Source organism: Oryx dammah, unplaced genomic scaffold (genome assembly GCF_014754425.2).
Source record: "Oryx dammah isolate SB20612 unplaced genomic scaffold, SCBI_Odam_1.1 HiC_scaffold_22, whole genome shotgun sequence".
Classification (NCBI taxonomy): Eukaryota; Metazoa; Chordata; class Mammalia; order Artiodactyla; family Bovidae; genus Oryx; species Oryx dammah.
In genome coordinates this window covers 37,196,138-37,220,093 of record NW_024070206.1, presented here as the reverse complement: position 1 = coordinate 37,220,093, position 23,956 = coordinate 37,196,138, and the positions used below count along the sequence as shown (strand labels likewise).

Below are 23,956 nucleotides of genomic sequence, written 5' to 3'. Positions count from 1 at the left end.
TCAGGCATCTAAGTAGGGTCAGTGAAAGGCACAAGGAGGAAATAACTGTCTTCATTTTATCTCACTTTCCTTATGCTACCTCACTCGTTCCTTCTGAGATTTATTATCCCCTCTGCACGTCCTTTGCCAGCTTCAGAACATCTTTCTTCTTTTTTATCTCCTCATCCTTCATCCTAGCCTCTTTTCCATACCACTGACTTTGCCTCTGAAAACTCTTTCTTCAGTTCCTATCAAAAGCACACAAGTGGTTAGCTTAGCCTTTTCTCTGAGTGACAGTCACTACCATTTACCACCACTAAGCAAAGCCGATTGCTGATTTCTACCACCAGTGCTCAGCATGTTCAGGTCCTACGCCCCATTGTCTTCCTCCAAATGGAAATTCTAAATCAAGCATCACAGAGAAACATTCTTATTCATGGTGGGTGTATTCTACATTCTTCTTAAAAACATTCATCTTTGGATATATTTGGGAATTAATCTTGGAACATGACTATCAAGAATGACTTTTTCTACAGGAAAATGATTGTAAATTCTACAAAAACGTGATTACAAACCAACTCAAGACATAATCCTTCCTTGATTTGGAGGCTCCCTTTGTGAAATCCAAGTCTTTGGAATCATACTTACTTCTGGCACGCTTAGCTCTTTCTGTAATCCCCAACTCTTTCTGTAATCCCCAAATAAACCTTGATTTAAGGCGATCCAAACCCTCCCATGCAATCCTTGGAACTCATGATTGCACATCAACAATATCCCTGTAATCCTTAAAGTGAAAGTGAAGTTGCTCAGTCGTGTCCAACTCTTTGCGACCCGTGGTCTGTAGCCCACCAAGCTCCTCCGTCCATGGGATTCTTCAGGCAAGAATACTGGAGTGGGTTGCCATTTCCTTTTCCAGGGGATCTTCCCAACCCAGGGATCGAACCCAGGTCTCCCACATTGCAGGCAGACGCTTTAACCTCTGCACCACCAGGGAAGCCCCTGTAATCCTTAAACGCTCCCCTCAACTCTCCCCTAAATGTCCCTTCAGCTTCTTTTCTAATCAAAGTCTGACTGTTCTCTGAGAGGACTGTTAGCCCAGCCACTCTCTCCAATGGGGACTGTGTTCTGTTCCCCACCTTTGCCCTTATGCTTCATATTATTGGAGGCAGGTAGCTTTTCTGTTTCTTTATTCACTCTTGCATGCTTTAAACTCACCGCTTTAAAGGGTGTCTTCATATTTTACTTCCTGCTGCCCTTGTATGTAGCAGCTCCCAGTATTATCATGGAAATGCCACCTCCTTCTCTTTTTCCTTGTCCATCATCCCTTCATGTCCATGCCTGCTAAGTCACTTCAGTCATGTCCAACCCTTTGTGACCCCATGGACTGTAGCCCGCCAGGCTCCTCTGTCCATGGAATTCTCCAGGCAAGAATACTGGAATGGGTAGCCATTCCCTTCTCCAGGGGATCTTCCCGACCTAGGGACCAAACCCAGGTCTCCGGCATGGCAGGCAGATTCTTTACCATCTGAGCCACCAGGGAAGCTCCTCGTGCCCATACTTCCCTCCTCACTGAGCTTATAGTCCATTGCACATTCTAATAATCATTAGTGCACAAACCTGCAGCCCTTGTGTCCATCTCTCCTATTATCCTTGCCTGGTAAAGCCCTGGTCCTTGTTCAGCCCAACTCTTTCCATCTCTCTTCTCCCCTTGAGCAACTAAATGGAGACACAGAAAATCATATGGCCATGCTGGCTACTAGCCAACACTACTAAATTTCCCTGGTCCATACGCTCTTCCACCCTCTGGGTTAATTGTTTCACACCTTCTCTCCCTCAGATACTTCTTTCTCCAAAACCTCCCTCCTCACTCTCAGCTGATAGCCTTGCTTCGTAGTCCAATGAGAATAGAAGCAATCAAACAATAAATCTTCATCTTGCTACTACCAAATCCATTGCTACCCAGATTTTTTTTTTTTTTAAGATTTTTGGATGTGAACTATCTTAAAAGTCTTTACTGGATTTGTTACATTATTGCTTCTATTTTATGTTTTGGTTCTTTGACCTCGAGTCATGTGGGGTCCCAACTTCCCAACCAGGGATCGACCCACCACCCCCTGCATTGGAAGATGAATCTTAACCATGGGACCACCAGAGAGGTCCCACTACCCATATATTTTAGATAAATATATCCCTCTTATTGGGTTTCCCTGGTGGCTCAGACAGTAAAGAACCAGCCTGCAATGTGGGAGACCTTGGTTCGATCCCTGGGTTGGGAAGATTCCCTGGAGAAAGAAATGGCAACCCACTCCAGTATTCTTGCTTGGATAACACCATGGACAGAGGAACCTGGCATCCATGAAGTTGCAAAGAGTCAGACACGACTTAGCACAGCACAGCAGCAGCAGTCCCTCCTATTATTATTTCTGCTCCAATCTGAAATCTACTCCTCATTCCCTTTTGCCTCCTCAAGGACTTTGGAATACTTCTGAATTTAAAACCATAACCAACAACCAAATAAAAATTTCTCTTGATGCTGCATTTCAGCTGTAATCTTCAGCTTTTTATGCCGAAAGCCCTAAAAGCTTTGCCTATCCTCTTGCCTCTGCTTTCTTATATCTTAGTCTCCCCTGAGGAGTCCCCACTTAGGCTTTCATCCCCTCCTGTCCGCTGTGTGCACAAGGCTTGCCCTGGTGACTACCATGTTTCCAAATGCCATGGTCAGTTCTCCATTCCTCACTCCTCTATCTGACATGGCTTCCAAACTCCCACCACACTTTCCTTCCTACTTCTGACAGTTCCTTTCCTTCGCGGATTTTTCTTCTCCTCCAGAGCTCATTTCCAGGACTCTTTATCTTCCATTTCCATACCCTCTCACTAAAGATTTTCATCCTGTTCTATGATTTGAAACAATAACTCAGTCTCAGTTAGCCAGTGGCCTATGAGCCACTTTCACTTTGAGATCCCGTAGGATTCTGCAGATTAAGTCCAAAACAAAATTCATGGCTTCTCTCCCTAACCCTCAACTATTCCTGCCTGGTCTTCCCTATCTCAGCAAACTGCATGACCTTCCAACCAGTTGTTGTTGTTATTGTTGTTGTTTTAGTTGCTAAGTCACATCCCACTCTTTTGCAAACCCGTGGGCTACGGCCCGCCAGGCTCTTCTGTCCATGGGATTTCCCAGGCAAGAATGCTGGAGTTGGTTGCCATTTCCTTCCCCAGGGGATAGTCCCAGATCAGTCATCAAACTACGTCTCCTACGTTGGCAGGCAGCTTCTTTACCACTGAGCCACCAGAGAAGACCCCTGGCCAGTTACTATGGCTAAAATTCTGGCAGTCATCTTTAAGTATCACCTTTTCTTACACCAATGCTCAGTCTATCAGAAAACTTTATTGGCTGTGCCCAAACAGTAGATCACACTCATGGCCATATCTTGCATCCACCTTCATTCAAGCCAGCTTTTGCCTTGACTGTTGTGATGGCCTCCTGACAGGTCCCCCACTTCCAGACAGCCCTTCTACAGTCTGTCTGTTACATAACAGCCAGAGTGGTCACAGTAAGAGAGAAGTGAGGCCATGTTCCTCATTGGCTCAAAACCTCCCAGTGACTTCCTAATGTTCTTAGAAGAAAAGACAAAAATCAGCATCAGGCCACAAGGCACACTGTGTCCAGACCTTCATATACTTCTGACTTCTTTCCCAGTAGCCCCAGCAGTCTTGCTGGTTTTGAACCCATGGCCAGCCCAGGGAGAGGTTATGCTCACTTTCCCTACTGTCTGAGACTCTAATTCTGCAGATATTTGCATGACTTTCAGAGTATATCTGTGAACAGGTGCCCATGGTACTGAAACTGAGTTTCCCTTGATCAATCCCCGCTTCATTTTTCTTTATAACATTCATCTTCACTTGATGAATTTACAAGTTTACAAGTTTGTATTTATTTCCTTGTAAGGACTGGAACTTTGTCTGTTTTGTTTACCAATATAGTCCCAGGACCTAGAATAGATAAGACACATAGTGGGTGCTCAGTGTGTATTTGTGCAATTAATAATTGTGTGGTGTATTCATGGCTGTGTGAGTGCATGGACACACACACGCACACACACACTCCTATCTGTTTATTCCTGCAGTGAATCTTAGTACCTATATTTCAATGGTTAGTTCCACATATATTAACAAAAAACAGACTTTTAGAGTTAAGACCTCAGGTATTTTAGATTATTATCATCTCAAGTGGTACAAAGAAAATGTAACACACTCTTTGCTTGTATTTCTTGCTTTGGTGTCAATTTGTATGTACAATAAGGTTCATTTTGACACATTGGAGACATTACTCTGCTTCTTAGGCTCAACAGAGGAAATAACCTGGTTTTTAAATAACCGGCTCTGAGGACTCATGTTTCACATTTCAGCAAACGTACCTGCTACAGCAACTGTGTGCTCCCCAAATGCAAAAGCAGAACTTACTTGACAGACATTGGCTACGACTGATTTCGTATGCAAACTCTTATTGTAGTGAGTGCTATCATTTCCATGGAGACAGAATGGTCTCTACCACTGCTAGAATTCTTGAATCACTTTAAAAAAAAATCAAAAAGACTTTAACAAGAGATATCATTCAAGGTAGTCTCTGGAACTGATTATGATTAGATAATAACTTCATGTTTTTAAAATGCAAATACAGAAACAGAAATTTTACCCTAACTTTGGGATAAAACTAGTTTGATAAACATATCTGCTTTTATTATTATGGTTGACTTATGTTTATTATTACTTTCACTTCACTCTTTTTATTCTAACTCATCCCCTCCAAAAAAAGTAGACGAGAAAAGAAGAAAAAAGGAGAAAAATATTTAAAGTGGCGCATAGATTTTTGTTCTGACTCCTCATGCTCATACCATGTTAGATAGTCCCTCTACTTTCATCTGTTTGTTAAACCAGAGAACAGGGGCATCTTATAAAACCCTATTCAATGTGCAAAACAACAAAGGAATCTAAGTCTTAAGTGTCTCAAATATATCTTTACAGGAAAACACAGTACAAATTTTGTCAGCCGATATGACCCCCGATTTAATAGCTGGATACAACTTCCGCCCATGCAAGAACGGTAAGTGTTTATCTCTCGTGTCTGAAACATTTGTGGCTGCTTTACCTGAAGGAAGGATACTGAATGATTTTCCATGATAAGGTATGCTAAACAAAGCCAATGAATGACACTGGAGGCAAAATACAAAACCTGGCCTGGCCAACTTTGATTAACTGCCTCATTAACTCGATGGAGAAAAATAATAGGTCAAGTATTTGTTCCAATGTAGGAAGAAAGAATTCATATAACTTGTCTTCCTTGTTTTTTTTTTCACATTAAAGTTTACTTTTTTATTGAAGTATAGTTGCTGTGTAATATTATATAAGTGTATAATATAAAAAGTCACAATTTTTAAAGGTTACACTCCATTTGTAGTTCTAAAATATTGGCTATGTTCCCTGTGTTGTATAATAGATCTTTGTAACTTATTTTATACTTAATTTGTACTTCTTAATACTGTACCCTATCTTGCCCCTTCCCACTTCCCTCTGCCAATTGGTAACCACTGGTTTGTTCTCTGTATCTGTGAGTCTGCTGCTTTTTTTTTTTTATTCACTAGTCTGTTGCATTTTTTGGATTCTACACATACGTGATATCATATGGTATTTATCTGTGTCTGACTTATCCCACTTAGCATAATGCCCATCCATGGCTTGTCTTCTTTTTCCATGTTGCACTAGTTTTTTTGACAAGCAGAGCTACAATTTCATGGCTATTCCACTCTTCTCAGTTGTAATTTATTCAAGTCTTATCACTGAAATATAGAACACCATTCTCACAATGTTTGTATTTTGATGCAGGTATTTCAATATTAAAGTTTCCAAGTCTTACTACCTCAAATTCCTAATGTTTACTTCCTCAAGCATCTCCCCATCAGACATTTAAAAATAGGTGATTTGCTATCTAATGAGAAGTCAGTTTTGCAAGGTGTCCTCTCATTTTTAATGTATGCAGTGTTTATCTCACCAAAGTTTTCTAACATCAAAGGACAATAAGGCAACTGTGTCTGTACACATTCAGTTCTCCTGACTATTACGCAGGAAGCCATGTCTTAATATATACATGCAAATTCACATACTAAATCTTGAATACTTGGTTCTTTTCAAATAATATCTCAACATCCTCATGAGCAAATTTTCTGATACAATAGTAACAATAAGCTGCAACCTATTTTCTCTTCTCAATTGAACTAAGAAATAATTTTTGTTCTTATTCCTTCATAGCCTTAACATCTCCTTTTTTAAACATTAAATCAGATTACACTGTTGTTCTGTCACTAAGTCATGTTCAACTCTTTGCAACCCCATGGGCTGGAGCACACCCGGTTCTTCTGTCTTTCACTATCTCCACTCTGAATTTTCTCAGATTCATGCGCATTGAGTCGATGATGCTATCTAACCATCTCATCCTTTGCCACCTGCTTCTCCTTTTGCCTTCAGTCTTTCCCAGAATCAGAGTCTTTTTCAGTGAGTCAGCTATTTGCATCAGGTGGCCAAAGTATTGGAGTTTCAGCTTCAGCATCAGTGCTTCCAATGAATATTCAGGATTGATTTCCTTTAGGATGGACTGGCTTGATCTTGCAGTCCAAGGGACTCTCAGGAGTCTTCTCCAGCACCACAGATTACACTGAGATCAAGTTAAATCCTTAATCATGAATTCCAAGTAAAAAAAAATTTCAGATCATACCATTCACTCAAAAAAGTACATTACTGCCAAAAGAGAGTAAGAAGCTCTGCTATAAACTTAGTATCTAATGTCCCATTCCATATAAGGATATTGAAAGTCTCTTTCAAGGGACTAAAAGTTATACACTGAAAATGACATTTTAGTCATTTTCAAGGCACAATATAATCTAAGGACCACAGAGAGGAATGCCTAATTCAAAGGTACCTCAAGGGATTATTCTGGCTCAGTTAATATCTTGACAAATTTCTCAATCCTCCTGTTGTGTATACATGTATATATAAAAGCTTCCTGAGAGAAGAGCCTCTTTCCTGGAGAAAGCTTCTTTCTCCAACATACCTAATTTCTCTCCTTTGGGAGTTATTTTCTGGTTGCTATTATTGTTAGCTGCATCACTTTAACCTTTGATCCAAACTATTCCAAAAGTTTTATTTAAAAAATTAAATATACATCAAAACATGTTTGAGATGTCAGCATCTCATCACCACGGTCTCCTTTGCTGGGGGCTATTCACCACAATAATTAACCTTCATGCCTTGGGTTTGGGAGGCATAACTCACGTCGCGGTCAATTATCTCACTGTAGAGCCCCTAAGGATGAGAAGTATTGCTGCAAAACCTAATTAGTAATTTTTTTAAATGTGTATTGTTTACTTGGTATTCTATAATGACTTCCTCGGAGGCACTATAGCCTATCAGGGCAGGGTCCTACTTAGACAATTTTTAGCAGCTCATTGACCTGATAAAAAGACCTGCCATGGTCTGTCGGCGCCCGGCAGCCACCGTTGACAGGATGGACTGTTTAACGTTTCTTTCCAAGTCATTATGGTATATCATGTCAGGTCCCTAGTAAAAGAAGTTTTTTTTTAGATTTCGAACAATCAACTCGATAGACCAAATAAAGAGCTCCTTCCAGAGCTGAATGGGAAAAGGCAGATCTCGCAAATGCCCAGTCAATCTTCTAGCTCCATATCTCCTATGGGTTGGTTGACCTGGGCAGCAATCCATAACTTAAAATGAAATTCTTCTGTCATTGCCAAGCTTCCATTCACCCAAGCAAGTACAGTTAGCTACCAATGTGGTTTAATTGGTGATTAAACAAAGAAGGAAAAAAACATTGAAAATATATGAGATACTCTTCAGATTAGAAAAGAGATTTCTTGAGATAGTTAATTGAGTTAGCTCTGCATTGTATAGACCATGAATCACCGGAAGTTCCTCACCCCCCTCCTTCCCTTGTGTTCAGGTCCTCAGGCCTTTCAGTCGTGTCCGGCTCCTTGCGGCCCCATGGATTGTAGCCCGCCAGGCTCCTCTGTCCATGATATTTTCCCAGCAAGAATACTGAAGTGCGCTGCTAAGCTCTCCTCCAGGATATCTTCCCGACCCAGGGGTTGAACCTGTGTCTCCTGTATCTCCCACATTGCAGGAGGGTTCTTTACTGCTGAGCCACCTGGGATTCCCCCTCATACCCTCAGCTGCTGCCAAACTGCTGAGAAGTTGTTACTATGCTGAGAAGTTACCAAACTGATTAAGAATAATGGAAACACATTGAAAGTCACCTCTAGGGTCACCCACTCTTACAGAGCTGGCTGGGCAAATTCCTCAGATATCTTGCCTAATCAGAGCTTCCAAAAGAGTATAGTGAAAGTGCAGCACACCCTCCCAGTTCATCAAGGAAATGGGTACATGACCTCCAGGCTTACTCAACCATAGGTCAGCTCATGAACTGTATGTCTGCTACCTACCTATGATGCTGCCGACAGAAGGGGTTAGAAAAAGTACAAAGATAAATGTAAATAAAGCTCAAGAGTTGTTTTGGTCTCCGACTTAGGAGTTGATTCTTCAATAAGAAGAGGGCAAAAATGAACGATGGGATCAATAAAAATGCTTTGGTGGTTTCAATTATGTTTTCCCCAAAAAAGTAGACATTTTAGGTGTTATTCTTATGGAAATATTACCTGGAGAATCCCAGGGACGGGGGACCCTGGTGGGCTGCCGTCTATGGGGTCGCACAGAGTCGGACACAACAGAAGCGACTTAGCAGCAGCAGCAGCAGCAGCAGCTAGTCTAGGAAACAAAAAAGAAAAAGAAAAAAGAGAGGGAGGGGAGAGAAGGAAGGATAGAGGGAGGGAGGGAGGGAGGAAAACCACTTGGGAAGCACCAGTAACAAAGCTTGTTTCACAGAGTAAGTGAAAAGCAAGAAGCATGTACATCAAAGAAGTTTCCAAATTTAAATACTTTGTTTCTAGCAGCCTTACAAGAAATAATGAGAAACAATATTCTGTTTGACAAAATCTGTTATTTTTAACCTGATGGTAAAAATCAAAAGTTGAAACAGAGATAGTGAAAGAAAGTGTTAGTGGCTCACTCATGTCGGACTCTGCAGCCCCATGGACTAAAGCCCGCCAGGCTCCTCTGTCCATGGGATTCTCCAGACAAAAATATTGGAGTGGGTTGCCACTGCCTACTCCAGGAAATCTTCCCGACTGAGGGATCAAACCCACATCTCCTATGTCCTCTGCACTGCAGATGGATTCTTTATCCAGTGAGCCACCGGGGAAGCCCTCTCAGTATGACTCTTGAGGATATGAACTGACCACCTTAAGCTTCAGAAAGGGCTTGTAGAAATCTGTACTATACACAGGTTCAAAGTATATTTGTAGAGGGCATCAATAGTCATTTTAAACTTATCTCAAGTCACTGAATATCATCTCTAGCATTGGGACAGGAGGTGGAGAGGTGGAGGAGGGAGAAAAAAACAACTTGAAATACAGATAGTGTCATTCCATTAAAAAATCTCCAATAAGCTTCCTTTTGCCCCCAAATAAAGTAGCCTAATCAGGTGTGCTCTTCATGTGGGGAGGAGGGGCAGGAAGCATTCCCAGGAGAGACCTGGTGTGGTAAAATTTTAGCCTCAAGCAAATGTTCACAGTTGCTGATAGACCATTAACTACCCAGTGCTTCTATAATGCATTTCATGAATTCTCACTTTGGGCATGCAAGGGAATAAATCAGAGACTCAGAACCTTAGCTATTAAAATTTCTACATAAAAATGCACTTTTCATCAGGAGGTGAAACCTACTGATTTTTTTTCCCCATTCAGAACCTAACAGTGACACTGTGTGGATAAAGCTAGGAGTACACAGGGAACATCACATTAGGAATGTCGGGGATAGAAAGAGCTCTGACGGCTCCCTCGGGTGAAGAGAGGAGGGAGGGAGCAGGATCAGAAAGAGGGAGAAAATTAAACTGTAGACAAGATAAAAGAAGTTCACACTGCAGACACTGCCAGAAGATCTTTCTCCGATTCTCCATTACCTAAACTTAATTTAATAGAGAGTTTCATGCTTGTTATGACTAGCATTTTTTCTCTTCTAGACCAGAATATAGTACATATAATACAAAGAACAACTTAGAATAGAGTATATTGTAACTAACATGGTCCAAATTATGGAATTGGCCCACTAAAGATGGTTTATCAGTAAAATTAGTAACTTAATTGTTTCAGAGGTCCCAAAACTTGTAATAGAATCATACAGAAGAGGGATGTTGACCTACCCTGTGTCAGTGATGCAAAGAAATAACTGTTACTTTAGTACAAATTTTCATAGACATGTCAGTCTTTTCAATGAAATAGTTTAACTTGAGAAGGTAAAAGCACTAGTAAAGCAACCTTGACCCATTATAGTCAATAAGAGAGCAATTGAAATCTGGCTAGAGAAATGGAAGAAACTAGGGGTCTACCTATGTGCACTTAATTTTGCTATTGTTTTTAAACCTAATTTTATGTTTAGATGAGTTTTTATGTCCTTATACCAAGAAATTTCAAATTTTTAGGTTTTAAATTCCCTTAATAATCTGATTAAAAATTCCCCTCAAAATCTTTTTCTCCAAACATATGCCTCCAAAAAAATGCACATTCACAACATATATGTACACATATTTATAGTATATTGGAGAGGGAAATGGCAACCCACTCCAGTATGGTTGCCTGCGAAATACCATGGACAGAGGAGACTGGTGGGCTACAGTCCATGGGGTCACAAAGAGTCAGACATAACTTACAACTAAACAAAAGCATTATGTGTGTGTGTGTGTGTGTGTGCATATTCACTATATATATATGTATGTATATATATAATTTTATTTAATAGACTTTTTTACAATTTCAGAGCTTCACATACCCCTCAGAAGACATGGGCCCAAGTTAGCAGCAAACTTTATTTAGTGAAATCTATCTCACCTGTTCTTCGTTCTCCTTCATAACATTCTCTCTTTTTCCATTATTGCTATCTTCATCATCTTTTGAGTTTTCTACAGCACACATTTATGTCAAAACCATCAAGAAAATATAGAAAAAAAATAGCCAAAATACTACTCTCAAATAAACAATGATGCTAACAAGTCCAGAACTATCCAGAAAAACTGAACTTTATATTCCAGCGATCCGATTTTTGCATATACAGTGTATCCAAAGGAACCAAAATCAAGATCTTAAAGAGACACCTGCACTCCCATGTTCATGGCAGCATTACTCACAAATGCCAAGATGTGGAAACAAACTGTCTGTTGACAGATAAATAAAGAAAATGTGGTGTATATATAAATATGCAAGTATGTGCTCGTGTCCGACTCTTTGTGATCCCGTGGACTGTAGCCCTGCAAGCTCCTCTGTTCATGGAATTTTCCTGGCAAGAATACCGCAGTGGGTTGCCATTTCCTCCTTCAGGGGATCTTCCCAACCCAGGGATCAAACCCATGTCTCTTGCATCTCCTTCATTGGCAGGCAGACTCTTTACCCCTGTGGTACCTGGGAAGCTTACACACACACATGTATATATACTGGAATATTATTCTACCACAGAAAAGAAGGAAATTCTGCCATTTACATGACAAACATAGATGAGACTGAAGGTGATTACACTAAGTGAAGTAAGCCAGACTGAGAAAGACAAATACTGTATATCATTTATATGTAGACTCGTATTTTAAAAGTCAGAGGTAAAGAAATAGAGGTTCAAATGGTGGCTGCCAGGGGATGAGGTGAGGGAAATAGGGAGAAATTGATGAAAGGATGCAAACTTTCTATTGCAAGATGAGTAAGTTTTGAGGATCTAATTACAGCATGATAACTATAGTTAATAATACTTATTGTTTACTTGAAATTTGGTAAGAGAGTAGATCTTAAGTGTTCTCACCAAACAAAAATAGAGGTTAATATGTGAGCTGAAGAAGTGTTAATTAATTTGAAAGTCATTTTACAATGTATGCATGTACCAAATCATCACACTGTACCCTTTATATTTATTATAGTTTTGTCAATTACACCTCAATAAAACTGGAAAAAAACTGAATACATCACCATCTATAAAATATGCCATATGTATATGGGCTTCCCCGATGGCTCAGCGGTAAAGAATCGTCCTGCAATGCAGGAGACACAGGAGATGCGAATTTGATCCCTGGGTTAGGAAGATCCCCTGGAGGAGGCAATGGCAGAAAAATCCATGAACTATAGCCTGGCAAGCTACAGTTCATAGGGTGACAAAGAGTTGACATGACCTCATGACTAAGTGTGCATGTATATGGTACTAAATTGTGTTTAAAAATTAAAGAATTTAGAATCACTGAAAACGCTATTAGAAGTTTATATGCAAACATCACAATGGCTGATTTTTTTTTTAATTTTTATCCAGACAATGTCAACTGACAGTTCATGAGAGTGAACGAAATGTTGACACTATGACACGCACTTTACAGTATGTCATATGGCCAGGCAATCTGATTCCAGAGTCCTAACTGTTCAAGATGCTATCTACTGCTTCCCAGGGGTCTTGACACTTTATAATCACAGCTTGGAAAATCTTCAAACAATATAAGTTTACCTGATTCAAAACCTCTAGGATTCTTTATTTTGCTACTGACTTTGCCCAAGAGTCTTGGCATCAATTTTTATAAAATTTTATAAATAATTTTTATAAATTTTTATAACAACAATTCATCAAACATAAGTTATGTTCTCTGAGGGGCTTGTGCATGTATGCTCAGTTGTATCCAACTCCTTGTGACCCCATGCATAACCTTGCAGGCTCCTCTGTTCATGAGATTTCCCAGGCAAGAATACTGGAGCAGCTTGCCATTTCCTCCTCCAAGAGATCTTCCCGACCCAGAGATCACACCTGAGTCTCCTGAGTTTCCTGCATTGGTAGGCAGATTCTTTACCACTGAGCCACCTGGAAAGCCTCTGAAGGGCTTGGCACTTCACAATTATTCTTTTCCAGTATTGACCCACATGTTATCCTTGTGAAGTATATTATCCCAGTAGCATCAGTGAGAAAAAAAGAAGCTAAAGATTAAAGTCTTGCTTAAGATTGCAACCTTGTCATCCTAACTCTAACTTTTTGAGTCTTCTTCCAACTTCTTTTCTCCCTCAGCTCTTATATATTATTAGTTGTTAAGCTTTACGTCTTCCTTTACTATATCTTGCATCCCCACTTTCCATGTCTTCTGCTAGAACTCTATTTCAGGTCCTCAATCTCTCACTCCTAGCTTGTATTCTCCCTCAGAAAGGCCTTCCTGTCTCAATACAACTTGCATGTCTTTTGCCTTTGAGGGAAGGTAGGATAATTTAATAAATAGTCTTTCTTGAAAAGAGATTTAAAAATATCCTATGGCTTTGTAAAAACATCAAAAGCTACACAGATGAAATTCCTAAGAGCAAAATTTCAACACTATATTCAGTCTGAAAAGTTTCTCTATTTGCAGTCATACTGGGGGAAAAAAGAAAAAAAAAGATAATTGAAGAAAAATTTTGATGATGTAGTTCTCTTATAAATTGGGAACAATGACCCTTGAAGGACCATAAAGAAAGTGAATGTCAAGATAATTTATTATTGTTACATTATCTACCTCATTTTTCACTTTGTCTTACTGAGCTGTGATATCTTTACAAGGTACCAAATATCCCAAACATTAGTGAACACTTGAATAGTGTATAAAAGCAAGATAAAAAGAGCTGAAACCAAGAGTTGTAAATTCTCCTCTACTGTGATTTTAGTGTCAATAATGTTAACCAGGATGGGCATTACAGATAATTACTGTTCAAGGTCTCTGATTTAGCAAGGAGTCTTATGTGTAATGTCCAAAGCTCTGTACCCTTTCTGGGGCTTCCCTGATGGTTCCGCAGATAACGAATCTGCCTGCAGTGCAGAAGACACAGGAGATGAAGGTTCTATCCCTGAGTCAGAAAGACCCCCTGGAGATGGTCATGGCAACCCATTCCAGTATTCTGGCCTGGAGAATCCCATGGACAGAGGAGCCTGGTGGGCTACAGTCCAAAGGGTCACAAAGAGTCAGACACGACTGAGTGAGCACACACAGCACCCTTTTCTGAAGCAGGATGCCCCCACTTTCCCTGACTGATCGGGCTACTTTGTATTTACAGAGGGTTTTTTTTTTTTTTTCCCATTGTAGAAGAGCCAGTTTCTATGCATGCCGGTTGGACAAACATTTATACGTGATTGGTGGACGGAATGAAACTGGTTACTTGTCCAGCGTGGAGTGTTATAACCTGGAAACAAATGAATGGCGTTACGTGTCTTCTTTGCCACAGCCTCTGGCGGCTCATGCAGGAGCAGTGCACAATGGGAAAATATACATTTCAGGCAAGTCATTCCTCCACTTTCTGCTACAAAGTTCAGTTCCAAGGCAGTTTCTTCACTTGTGTGTCTATGTTTAATTCACAGGGGGTGTACACAATGGAGAGTATGTCCCGTGGCTATATTGCTATGACCCCGTCATGGATGTCTGGGCTCGAAAACAAGATATGAACACAAAACGCGCTATCCACACTTTGGCTGTAATGAATGATCGCTTATATGCAATTGGAGGAAATCATTTGAAAGGTCCTCTTTTTTTAAATCACAATAACATTTGCATCTCATGTTTCTTGCTAAGGGGGTTTCTCGTTAGATAATCATAGTTAACCAAGTATAAAACATGTTGACCAAATAAAATCTACTCTTTGCAAATTAGCAGTACCCTTGGGCAAGCACTTATTTTGGCTCCCCTGCAGATAGGATTATTTTGAAGTTACCACACACATTAAAGAAATGAATAATGATGTCTACAGAAAATAAAAAACAAGAGCATTAATAACTGAAAAGCACAAACAATTGGTTGTAACAATGAATTCAGTAAAATAAATTATCCCTTATCACCAAATTATAGTAATGGATTTTTTCCAGAAAACTGTTTTTGTAATCATCATAAAGAACTTTTTTTTTTAAATTTAGAGCTGCAGAAAGAAATGAATGTGATTTTTCTTAAAAAACAGAATTTCATGTCTAAATTTAGAATTACTTCTTTGAAGAGTTGAATATCAAACCATCTATGATTCTCAACTTCTTTCCATTTGCTTATTTAATAAGTAACATAGTATTTTTAGAACCATATATGGCTCTTTTCCCTCCTTATTGTGTATATGGCAGCAAGTTTTTTATAGTTTGTGTGCATGTGTGTAACACTAAATTTTACAGGAAAGCAAAGAGAGCTGTGATATTGAGAACATTGTGGAATCACTTTGAGCTTCAGTTTTCTCATCTGTAAATGAAGAAGCCGGTCAAGTTGGTGTCTAAAATCTCCTCCAGCTCTGACCTTCCATGATTCTTGAAACTGAATGAAATGAAATACAGGCCATCTGGGCATGGTGTGCATAAGGCCATTCTATGCATTTATTTTCCAATCATATACCCATATATGGGATTCCTCGGTGGTTCAGATGGTAGAGTTTGCCTGCAATGTGGGAGACCTGAGTTCGATCCCTGGATCGGAAAGATCCCCTAGAGACGGGAATGGCAACCCACTCCAGTACTCTTGCCTGGAAAATCCCATGGACGGAGGAGCCTGGTGGGCTACACTCAATAGGGTCACAAAGAGTTGGACATGACTAAGCAACTTCACCTTTGTTCATGCATTTATTTTCCAATCATATACCCTCCTTAAACCACAGGTTAGATATGCACATTTTTTCTGTTATTTAGCAATACATATCTACCCCTAAATGTAATAAGTACTGGATAAGTGTCACTTTTAAGTAAGTATTTTCAAGTTTGTAATAGTTAAAGCACATCATCACAGGTGTTTACATAATCAGACTGTCAAAAAAAGTAAAAGATTTTGAGAGAATTGAATATTCACATAAGAAAAGCAATAAAGTTTAGTCTGTAAAAGTGTGACTTTTGAAGCCTATTCATTTGGTTTCAAATCTCAGCCTAGCTACAGGCTATGTGACTTATTTAGTTTAAAATTTCATCTGTTCCTTAGTTTCTCATCTATAAAATGAATATAATGTAGAAATATCTATAGGGTGGTTGAGAGGATTAAATGAATTCCTTCATATAAAACACTTAGAAAAGAACCAGATTATTATAAGCAGTCTATAAAATGCTTGCTTTAACTATTACTATTTTAAAGCTTTTTCAGTTCAGTTCAGTTGCTCAGTTGCGTCCGACTCTGTGCGACCCCATGAACCGCAGCACGCCCGGCCTCCCTGTCCATCACCAACTCCTGGAGCCCACCCAAACCCATGTCCATTGAGTCGGTGATGCCATCCAACCATCTAATCCTCTGTTGTCCCCTTCTCCTCCTGCCCTCAATCTTTCCCAGCATCAGGGTCTTTTCAAATGAGTCAGCTCTTCGAATCAGGTGGCCAAACTATTGGCTTCAGCATCAGTCCTTCCAGTGAATATTCAGGACTGATTTCCTTTAGGATGGACTGGTTGGATCTCCTTGCAGTCCAAGGGACTCTCAAGAGTCTTCTCCAACACCACAGTTCAAAAGCATCAATTCTTCGGTCCTCAGCTTTCTTTATAGTCCAACTCTCACATCCATACATGACCCCTGGAAAAACCATAGCCTTGACTAGACAGACCTTTGTTGGCAAAGTAATGTCTCTGCTTTTCAATATGCTGTCTAGGTTGGTCATAACTTTTCTTCCAAGGAGTAAGCATCTTTTAATTTCATGGCTGCAATCACCATCTGCAGTGATTTTGGAGCCCCCCAAAATAAAGTCAGCCACTGTTTCCACTGTTTCCCCATCTATCTGCCATGAAGTGATGGGACCAGATGCCATGATCTTAATTTTCTGAATGTTGAGCTTTAAGCCAACTTTTTCACTCTCCTCTTTCATCTTCATCAAGAGGCTCTTTAGTTCTTCTTCACTTTCTGCCATAAGGGTGGTGTCATCTGCATATCTGAGGTTACTGATATTTCTCCCGGCAATCTTGATTCCAGCCAGTGTTTCCTACAGCCCAGCGTTTCCTCCAGCCCAGCGTTTCCTCCAGCCCAGCGTTTCTCATGATGTACTCTGAATATAAGTTAAATAAGCAGAGTGACAATATGCAGCCTTGACATACTCCTTTTCCTATTTGGAACCAGTCTGTTGTTTCATGTCCAGTTCTAACTGTTGCTTCCTGACCCGCATATAGGTTTTTCAAGAGGCAGGTCAGGTGTCTGATATTCCTATCTCTTTCAGAATTTTCCAGTTTATTGTGATCCACACAGTCAAAGGCTTTGGCATAGTCAATAAAGCAGAAATAGATGTTTTTCTGGAACTCTGCTTTTTTGATGATCTAGCGGATGTTGCAATTTGATCTCTGGTTCCTCTGCCTTTTCTAAAACCAGCTTGAACATCTGGAATTTCACGGTTCACGTATTGCTAAAGCTTTTTAATAAGATTTAAATAAATCTTTGCTGATACTCCAAGGTAAATCAACCTTTGCCAATGACATCTAGCCATGCATTTTTGCTTTAAATTAATCCAAAACATCAAGGGTTGGGGTTTGGGAGGATTTTTTATTCGTTTCCTTGTTAGGTCTTTCTGACAACTCCTGATTTCACCCATAAATTTATACATACATCTTCAAAGGTATAGCTGTCTGTTTCTTGGCTCTGGTCATTTATTTTAAAAGAAGCCCTAGACTTAAATTGGAATCCGAAGAGCTTATTCTTTGATTATTCCATTTTGCTATGTCACTTAGGTTTCTCCCATCTCGATGTAATGCTGGTGGAATGCTATGACCCTAAAGGTGACCAGTGGAATATTCTCCAGACACCCATTTTAGAGGGTCGCAGTGGTCCTGGCTGTGCAGTGCTCGATGACAGCATTTACCTGGTGGGAGGCTACAGCTGGAGTATGGTATGTGTCTGCATTTACCTCCTCCTCCTCCTTTTCCCTTGTGCTTACTTTTCATGTCCCTCCAAATGTGTTACCACCCACACAAATACCTTTTAAGAGTATCATGTTTATATGCACACAGTAAATTACTTTAAGCAGTAAAATAGAATCAGTGTGGTTGCTGTAGAGCTGGCTTGCTATCTGGTCAATTGTATCACAAAATGCAGTAGGTCCCTGCTTCTCTCCCATCCTCATGCTTTCCAGCTAAAAGTCGGGCTGAAGTGGTTTTACAGATGTCTGTTAAATCTGTATAGGGGAGTCTGAAAAGTTTCTGACTGGCAAAGCATAGAAAATGGAAAATAATTGTTCAGTTATCCACAAATTCTATTTAGGATTATGTAATTTGCCATTGCTTTCCACTTTGCCCCCCTCTTTACCATAAAAATTTCCAAACATACACAAAAACTGAGAGCTCAGTGGGCCCTCATTGGTGCACCATCCAACTTCGACAATCAGTGCTTTGCAATACTTTATCCCTCCTCCTCCTAAAAATATTTGGTTGAAGCAGTTTGAAGCAAATTCTAGACATATTATTTCAACCTAAATGCTCCAGTATTTCTTTTAAAAAAACACTTGTTTATATAAACACACTATCATTATTACACCCAATAAAATCAACAGTAATTCCTTTATATCCTATCCATTTTCAAGTTTATCCCATTGATCTGGAAAAAAAATGCTGCTTTTCAAATTGACATGTTCAAATGAGGATTCAAAAGGCCTCACTGATATTTTGCTATTATATCTCATACATCCCCCACGATCTGGAGAATTACACCCGCCCCTCGTTCTGTCCCATATCGTTGACTTGTTGAAACAGCAAGGTCAGTTATCTTATAGAATATCCAACATTCTGGTACTGGCGAATGATTTCGTTGTGTTGACATTTAAAAACAGTCTCCTGTCTCCATAGTTCCTATAGACTGTTATCAGTTAGGACCTGAGTTCAGCTTTAAAAAAAATTTTTTTTAAATTTATTTTATTAATAACAATAATATACAGGAGGGGGGCTATGTAATTCAAATGACATATCAGAAGACACATAAGTCTAATGGTCTACACAGCCACTTTTGAAATGATGACTGTATTTTCCTATATATATATCTGTTGGTTTTATAAGATTAATTTGGGGTTTTAATAATATTAATTGGCCTCATTTCTTTTGCATCCAACAAGATTGTTATTTAAAGTTTTGAAGAGCCTTAAAAAGTTATAGTCTTGTGGAAGCAAACTGTGTTGACATATATCACTAGATATTCATCTACGTCCTTATTTGCTGGCATACATTGCTAGCTGCAAACGTATGTGTGTTTGGAACCAGAAAATGATTATGTTGGTTAGGATTTTTGGGTTTTTTCTTTGCCTATGGTAAAAAACAAGGCTGCTTTGGTTAAGAAAGGGAAATATACAAGCAATAGCCGCTGAGGTTGACAAAGGAAAGAAGATCAAAGACATTTTTTTATTTCTCACGTGGCCCCTTGAAAACAAATAAATCAACATGTGCAGAAGCTGACAAACCTTCATTTCCAGTTTATTTTAAACTGGTTTTGAACCCTCTGTCTCTGATTCTTTATTGTAGTAAGATAAAAAATGGAAAAGTGAGATGATAATCTAAAATCCAATTTGCTTCAAGTATTTGAATATTTAAGATAATTACTTCTTTTTTTAATTTAAACAAGGATAATTTCCAACTTGGGATAAGTTATCATAGAATATTTAAGATAAATTTTCCTTTTTTAAAACTTAAACCAGAAGGATAATTTCCAACATGGGCTAAATTATCATAAAGGATTTGTAAACCATCCCAATGTAGATGTGATAAATAAGGTTGCCATGGCACTTCTCTGAACAGCCTTCCCTAAGGCTCTCTGCTCTCCGTTCCAGGGAGCCTACAAGTCATCCACAATATGCTATTGTCCAGAAAAAGGCAGCTGGACAGAACTCGAAGGAGATGTGGCAGAACCGCTGGCAGGGCCAGCCTGTGCAACAGTTATCCTGCCCGCCTGCGTACCTTACAACAAATAACACCAGGGAACCCCAGAATGACACATTCTAGGAAGCAGTGACAAGTGACAGCCCTATTGTAGCCAGAACAATGCATTCTAATGGTACATCTGCCGAAACCCACTTTAGTGTCTGATGATTTACAAGAAGCTACAAAAGGAAAAGACCTGTTCTTGAACGGAAACTCTGTCTGTAACTCGGATCACATCAAACTTCCTGCGGTGACAGACTCTTCCATTTCAGACTGGTTTTAACTTGTCTCGGCTTTACAAAATCCCCCCACATGGATCTCAACTTTCAACAGGAAAAAGAAAATACAGAAGAGTGCCCCCGAGAGACCTGAGATCAGTATTGTGCGTTGTCGTTTACCTGCATGTGACCTATTTTGAAGTTTTGGGGATATTGTGTTCATGAATGATTCCAAATTTGACCCACCCAAACACTCATACTACATTACAGAAATGGCCACTGATTCTATATTCCTAACCTGTGGCAGCTTCACAGATTCCATAGGCAACACAGTTATAGAAAATCATGTAAGACTGAAGAGGAATGTTTTTGTTTCCATAGAACTTCATTTTATATACCTTCTGCCCCTTACAGCACCTCGTGGGAATGGAGAAGAAAAAGATATTGGCTCTTGTGGCAACTTCTTTCTGCCCTGTTGGTTCCAGGCTAGCCAGAATCATAAATTCTGTGTCCTCAGTTTTATCCAAAAGATTAAAACAAAATGCACTATTCATTTTATAGTGGCTGAGGCTTTCTCATTTGGGGCAGCATATAAGGAGCGAACAGGGCCTCCCAGGTGGTACTAGTAGTAAAGAACCCGCCTACCAATGCAGGAGGCTTAAGCAACATGAGTTCAGTCCCTGGGTTGGGACGATCCCCTGGAGGAGGGCATGGCAACCCACTCCAGTATTCTTGCCTGGGGAATTCCGTGGACAGAGGGGCCTGGCAGGCTGCAGTCCATGGGATCGCAAAGAGCCTAACAAGCAAACTGTAGCTCCTCAAACAATAGCTCTCCCTCTTCCACACCTTCGGCTCTAGAAAAAACTCTAGGTGTGGCTCTAGAAAAGCACCTGATAAACCCTCCTTCCCCTCAACTCATTACATTTCTTTGTTGTCACCAGAGATGTCTGGGCTCAGTGAAGCAAGCCATCACTAGCTGTCTTGAGAAGCACAAGGAATTTAGGAGCAGAAGGTCAGAAAAGCATGAGACAGTATCAGTGTGACCTACAATAGGGAAAAAACTAGCAGAAACGTGGATTTGATTTTCAAGCTCTTCAGAGCTGCCACAACAACAATTAGGAACAAATCAAAGTCTAAAATATTTTGTGAATCACCAAGAGATGTTTTCAAATCCCTCAACAAGTATGTTGTTCAAAAATAACCACATAGGGAAGCCACTGATTAAAATTGCCCTGGTGACAAGGTTTCACTGTGGAGCATGTTAAGATGGATGGGTGTACTGGAATCCAATGCCATTTCTACAGTAAAGTGCAATCCTTGTTGTTTTTGTATTTATTTGTATGTTCAGATCCAAAGGATCCGTTGTAAAAATATATATATATAAATATATATATCCAGTGGAATCAGCTTTTCATTTCTTTTTCCTTGATCACATATGAATACATAGAAAGAAAGGTTACAGTTCTTTGTGATAAAATTCCCAGCCGATGTCATGAAGAATACAAAGTCTCCTTCAAGACCTTTTATCGTCAATAGTTCCCATCTCTTCCGAAAGTCAGTTTATACAAGGGTATTTGCTTTCCTTGGACTTGTTCTTCATTTATTTTTTATTTCTAGCCAAAATAAATAAAAGCATTTATGAGAACTATAAGTAAAGCTTTCTGTATTTCAGAAAGGCGTAAACTATTAGAAAGTGAAGAGTGAATAAATAAATAAATCACAGAGAATGTAAATTTTGTACAGTATTAGAATGTGTAAATGAAGCTTGCTTGGAAGGGGAAAACTTTAAATAAAAACTTTATGTACTAATTCAACTGTCTCTCATATTCTGACTTATAAAGCATGTGTATAAATCCATACACTAAGTTATTTGAGGGTTTGTAATTTGTAAATGCATAAATATTTTTATTCTGCAGATACACTTTATCAATTTATTTAGCTTCCTGGCCCTACATATATGTATGTAGCATTAATGCTAAAAACTACAGAATGTTTCAGAAAAAGTGTTGTGAGTTATAAATCATGAACTGAATCTGGTTTTTCCATTGTAAAAATGTTACAATGAGGCATACTTATCCAAGATCTAATAACAGAGTACTTATAGAAATTATTAGAAGCACCTTATGCATGAAACAATACTTACACACTTTCTAAAGGGTAACCCTTTTAGAAACCCTAAACCTAACCCTAACCTTAAATGAATCACATATTTAATTAAGTCAACTCTCTAAATATACAGTGGTTCATTTTATTTTTAGAAATCTGTGGCCGGTGGAGGGGTGGGGGGAGTTGTGCAGGGCAAGGAAAGGATGGGGCTGTGGAAGACAGTAGGAGAAACTGAGGCATGTGGTTGCAGGTTTGGGCAAACTTCCAGGCAAAGAGCCTGCAAACTAGAAAGTATTTAATTCTTCCCTGGCAAATCTTCCATTATTGATGACTAAACTGGTAATTAAAGGGTCATTTGACTCTCCCCAGTATTCCACAGAAGCAAGAGTAATGGAGTTTCTTCTACCTACTGAATCTTCAGCTCACCATGCTACTGTAACATAGCAGGAGAGGCCCTTCTCTATGGTAGCCTCCTCTTCTCCTGAGCCAATGCCCAGTTGTTGCAGAACTCTTTCCAATACTCTGAAGCCTCAAAAGCTCTAGTGCTGATCAGTTATCATGATGAGTTAAGCAATTATACTTGGCTTTCTCCTAATCCCAGGGTCCACCTACTTAAGTCCGTGTGTGTGCTCAGTCATAGCCAACTCTTTGCAACCCCATGGGCTATAGTCCACCAGGCTCCTCTGCCCATGGAATTTTCCCAGCAAGAATACTAGAGTGGGTTGCCGTATCCTTCTCCTTAAGTCCGTGACTAGACTAAAACTGGAAGAGAAAACATAAGGACCAGATTTTTAAAAATTAATTAGGCTGTGTCTGTGGTCTTAAAATTAGTATCTGTGTTTGTTCTCCCCTTCGAGGGCCAAATTTCTCATTTCCCAGCTGCCTGACATATCACTTATCACTATCAACATTGTAAGTATCAAGTATTTATTGAGCATATCCTCAAAGGCATCACTGTAAATTCCAGGATTCTGATTAAACTTGGTTCTCTAGGTCAAAATATTTTTAAATGAACAAGCAAACCAGCTAAAATTGGATTGGTAAAGCATAGCAAAGCCAATTAATACACACTGGTGAGTATCTTAATAGACTGAGTTCCTGTGGATGAGGTAGAAGGAAGATCATGACTGATCAAGCCTGACTTCCCTAGAAGCACCTGACCTAGAGAATGTTGAAACTTTGGTGGAAAATAAAATGGCAGTGAGAAAAAAGAAGAAGCGTCAATATGAGGAGAAAACATCCAAATACTTAGTTTGGTACAATGCTAGAGCTCTACTCTGCCTTGTGCATTAGATACTGGCCTTATATTGGGTTGTATGTGCATGTGAAGTCACTCAGTTGTGACCAACTCTTTGTGACCCTATGGACTGTAGCCCACCAGGCTCCTCTGTCCATGGGATTCTCCAGGCAAGAATACTAGAGTGGGTTGCCATTTCATTCTCCAGGGGTTCAAAGCCACATCTCATATCTCCTGCATGGGCTGGCAGGTTCTTAACCACTAGCACCACTTGAGAAGCCATATATTGGGTTGTGTTTCTTAATAAAGTTTTCCTACATTGGTTGACTCTCAGGTTTGGTGCATAAACAAAATGTTCAGTTCTATCTAGATGTGGACTGAGAACGTGTGTCAAGAATACAACACAATGGGGTAGGACTAAGGAAAAAGTCTTCTACAA

At 39.6% G+C, this 23,956-nt stretch overlaps 1 protein-coding gene across 1 annotated transcript in view; it reads left to right on the top strand.

The window, feature by feature from the left end:
• Positions 1 to 21,988, top strand: part of KLHL14 (kelch like family member 14) — a 111,900-nt gene extending 89,912 nt beyond the window's left edge. Inside the window, exons 4-8 of the mRNA XM_040264810.1 lie at positions 5,005 to 5,083; positions 14,219 to 14,409; positions 14,491 to 14,649; positions 17,785 to 17,942; positions 19,866 to 21,988. Coding sequence (XP_040120744.1) covers positions 5,005 to 5,083; positions 14,219 to 14,409; positions 14,491 to 14,649; positions 17,785 to 17,942; positions 19,866 to 20,006 — 728 coding nt within the window. The 3' untranslated portion in view covers positions 20,007 to 21,988. The remainder of the gene's footprint in view (positions 1 to 5,004; positions 5,084 to 14,218; positions 14,410 to 14,490; positions 14,650 to 17,784; positions 17,943 to 19,865) is intronic.
• Positions 21,989 to 23,956: the final 1,968 nt, after the last annotated feature.